At 48.3% G+C, this 2,708-nt stretch overlaps 1 protein-coding gene across 1 annotated transcript; it reads right to left on the bottom strand.

Moving 5' to 3' along the window:
* Positions 1–1,396: 1,396 nt before the first annotated feature.
* Positions 1,397–2,020, bottom strand: LOC149814119 (calmodulin-binding protein 25-like). The gene has a single exon (XM_089989883.1). It carries the CDS (start codon positions 2,018–2,020, stop codon positions 1,397–1,399), a length of 624 nt encoding a protein of 207 aa, XP_089846009.1.
* Positions 2,021–2,708: the final 688 nt, after the last annotated feature.

Raw genomic sequence — 2,708 nt, 5'->3', positions numbered from 1 at the left:
ACCAATTGGATGCCTGCGATTGCATGGTCGGTGACAGAGAGTTTTTCCCTTGGGCTAGCAAAAATGGGTCAGGCGATGCAAGAAGCTTGAAAAGATGAAATTTCCATCTTTTGCAGTAAATATAAATATAAATTATTTGTTAGTTAGTTAAGGATAATGTTTGCTGGTGTTTTCCAAACCTCCTAGTGAAACTTTTTTTTACACACCTGACCGTTCAGGTGTGATGTACGTGTTTGGTTTACTAAAAACCAACCCTTGGATCATTTTTTTTTCTGACGTAGGGCTTGAAACATCAACGGCTTACAATAATCAATCTGAATTATTTTCAACCTAAAAAAATCATATTTTCTGAAGTACAATCCAAGAATCAATTCCTAAGATCTCTTTTTTTCCACAGAGAAAGCTGGGGTTAGGCAGACCCCTACCAGTTATCAACCATACAATTTTACAATTTGGGGTTCGAACTTGCAACGTCCCAACACGAGGTGACGTGCACTAACTGCTCCGTTGGTATCAATGCCTACGGTCTCGGCAATGCTGAACACATCCTGATGTGTTCACAGTGCAATACTTTCTCTTAAAAGCTGAGAAAATTCTCATGGTTTTTATCGGAGTTAGTACTCGAAGACATGAATAGGAATATTTTTGATAAAAACTGTAATTATCTTTAATCAAATTAAGGGTAGAGCAAGATGGGAGGTGCTGATTCAGGTGAAGGGAGCCTACACTAATGCTTCCACATCCACACAACACAAAACATAACGTTCACGGGTTGGCGAATGGTGATAAAAAGTCTCAAGGGACTCGTTGGATTCGCTTTATCATAGGGGTCCAGTTTTTTCCTCCATTTGTTTGAAGGGTTTATCCTTTGGTTATCGTTTGAGAAGGCAGGCTGAGCCAGTCGGACTAGGTCTCTGATCCAGAGAGTTGTTTCTCTGCCCTTCATGAAAAAAGAAGAGGGGGTTAGCCGGCCGTATGATAATGAGCCCCTCCCCCAACTTGCATCACACATACGTGAGGAATATCGTCATCGGAGAGAGAGAGAGACTCAGACCCCACCCCTACAAACCCAACCACTCTGCAGCTGCTGTCTGCCCATACGAAGGAAACGAGCAAACTGTGGACTTCACAAAGTCAAGTTCGACGCCAGATGGTCTCACCTCCCAACGCTCACCCCTTGCTTTTGACTTTCTAGTCAATTCCATTTTTTTAAATCAACCACACACAATTGGAGAGAGATTTTTAAGTTTGGGAGCCACTCGATACAATTCTGAAAAGGATACGTATCTACAAAAAAAAGAGTACAGAGTCTGACCCCGAAGTACAACCACTCCTACCAATAAACAAACAAAAATAAAAGATGCATAAAATAAAGGAAAAAGAAAATAAAGATAAATCACATAACGCGCCAAGATTCCAACGTGGGGAAGGCCGTCGGGAAGGTGCCGAAGTCCAGGATCGGGTTGTCCGGGACGGAAGAGACGAAGGCCAACCGGTCCGGCTGCACCGAGCCGGCCTGGTTCAGCAGGAACGCCGACGTGTCGAGGGTGGGAAGGAAGCCTCCCGCGGCGGCTCCGACGTGCAAGCCGGTCTGCGGCCTCTGCGGCTCCGGTTTCAGGATGGGGGAGATTCCGACGGCCGTGACGCACCGGATTCCGGTGATCTGCTGGACCATCTGACGGAAATTGGCGGGGTCGGCGTTGATGAACGTCGTCGGCGTCTTCTTCGACGCCCGGGACTTCCTCTTGGAGATCCGCCCGGTGGGCAGAGGGGCGACGGTGGTCCGGCGGGCGGGAGGGAGGAGGGGGCCGTCCGTCTCGGAGCTGGTGGCACTCGTGGTGGTGAGGGCGTTCGGCTTGGGAAGGGAGGCGAGGGAGCCGGAGTTGCATATTTCAAGCTGGAGCGCCCGAGTGAGGGCGTCGGTCTCACGGCTCATGAATGCCTCCGAGAACCAGGAATCGACGGTCAGCGAAGGCCGGAAGGCCCACGTGTCGAGGCTTGAGCAGTTTTGGGACGCCATTGATTTCTTCTCTCTTCCTTTCCTTTCCCGTCAGAAACTTCACGGCCAGAGTTCCAAAAAAATTCTCTAAATTTAGTTAAATTAGCGATTGGAGAACCAATGCACCTATGCTTCCTTCCTGATAAGTATACCGCAGTTCAGAGTTCAAATCACTTGGTATCGGTCAGGAACCGAGACGGAATGTTGGTAACCGAGTCCAGGAAACCGGGTCAGAGGGAATAGTCTAGGCGACTTCGCGGGAGTAAACGAAAGAAGCCTCCCGGAGAAGCTTTAGAACACGCGAGAGAGTGCGAAAGAGGCGCAATCACACGCGAGAGGAAAAGCAGCGAGGAAGACGAAAAAAACACTCAGCCAAAAGGCCAAACACAAGCAAAAGCGAGAAATTTAGGGCTTCTAGAAGGAGCTAATAACCCCTTGCGCTCTGAGCTTCTAAGAGGACCAAAAAGCATCAAATCGCGCAGAAACTCTTAGAAATGCCAGAAAAAAAAATCAACCCTAACTCCGGAAAACGATCCCGATCGTTACTCACACTCTCCAAAGAAGCCTATCTCGTTGCGTGCAAGAGAAGCAAGCTCTTCACACAACTGCAGAAAGTAACCCTGCGAAAGAAGCACCGGCCGTCAACTAGCCGGAAAACGAGAAGTTCGCCCGGAATTTCTCGGTTAAAGGACACATACACACACGCACA

Source organism: Nuphar pumila, chromosome 15 (assembly GCF_984573655.1).
Source record: "Nuphar pumila chromosome 15, dmNupPumi1.hap1.1, whole genome shotgun sequence".
Classification (NCBI taxonomy): domain Eukaryota; kingdom Viridiplantae; phylum Streptophyta; class Magnoliopsida; order Nymphaeales; family Nymphaeaceae; genus Nuphar; species Nuphar pumila.
The sequence above is the reverse complement of the archived record's forward strand: the minus strand, read 5'-3'. Positions and strand labels throughout refer to the sequence as shown.

What these genes read in the sequence shown, in the direction of transcription:
- LOC149814119 (XM_089989883.1), bottom strand. Translation starts at nt 2,020, where the DNA reads ATGGCGTCCCAAAACTGCTCAAGCCTCGACACGTGGGCCTTCCGGCCT.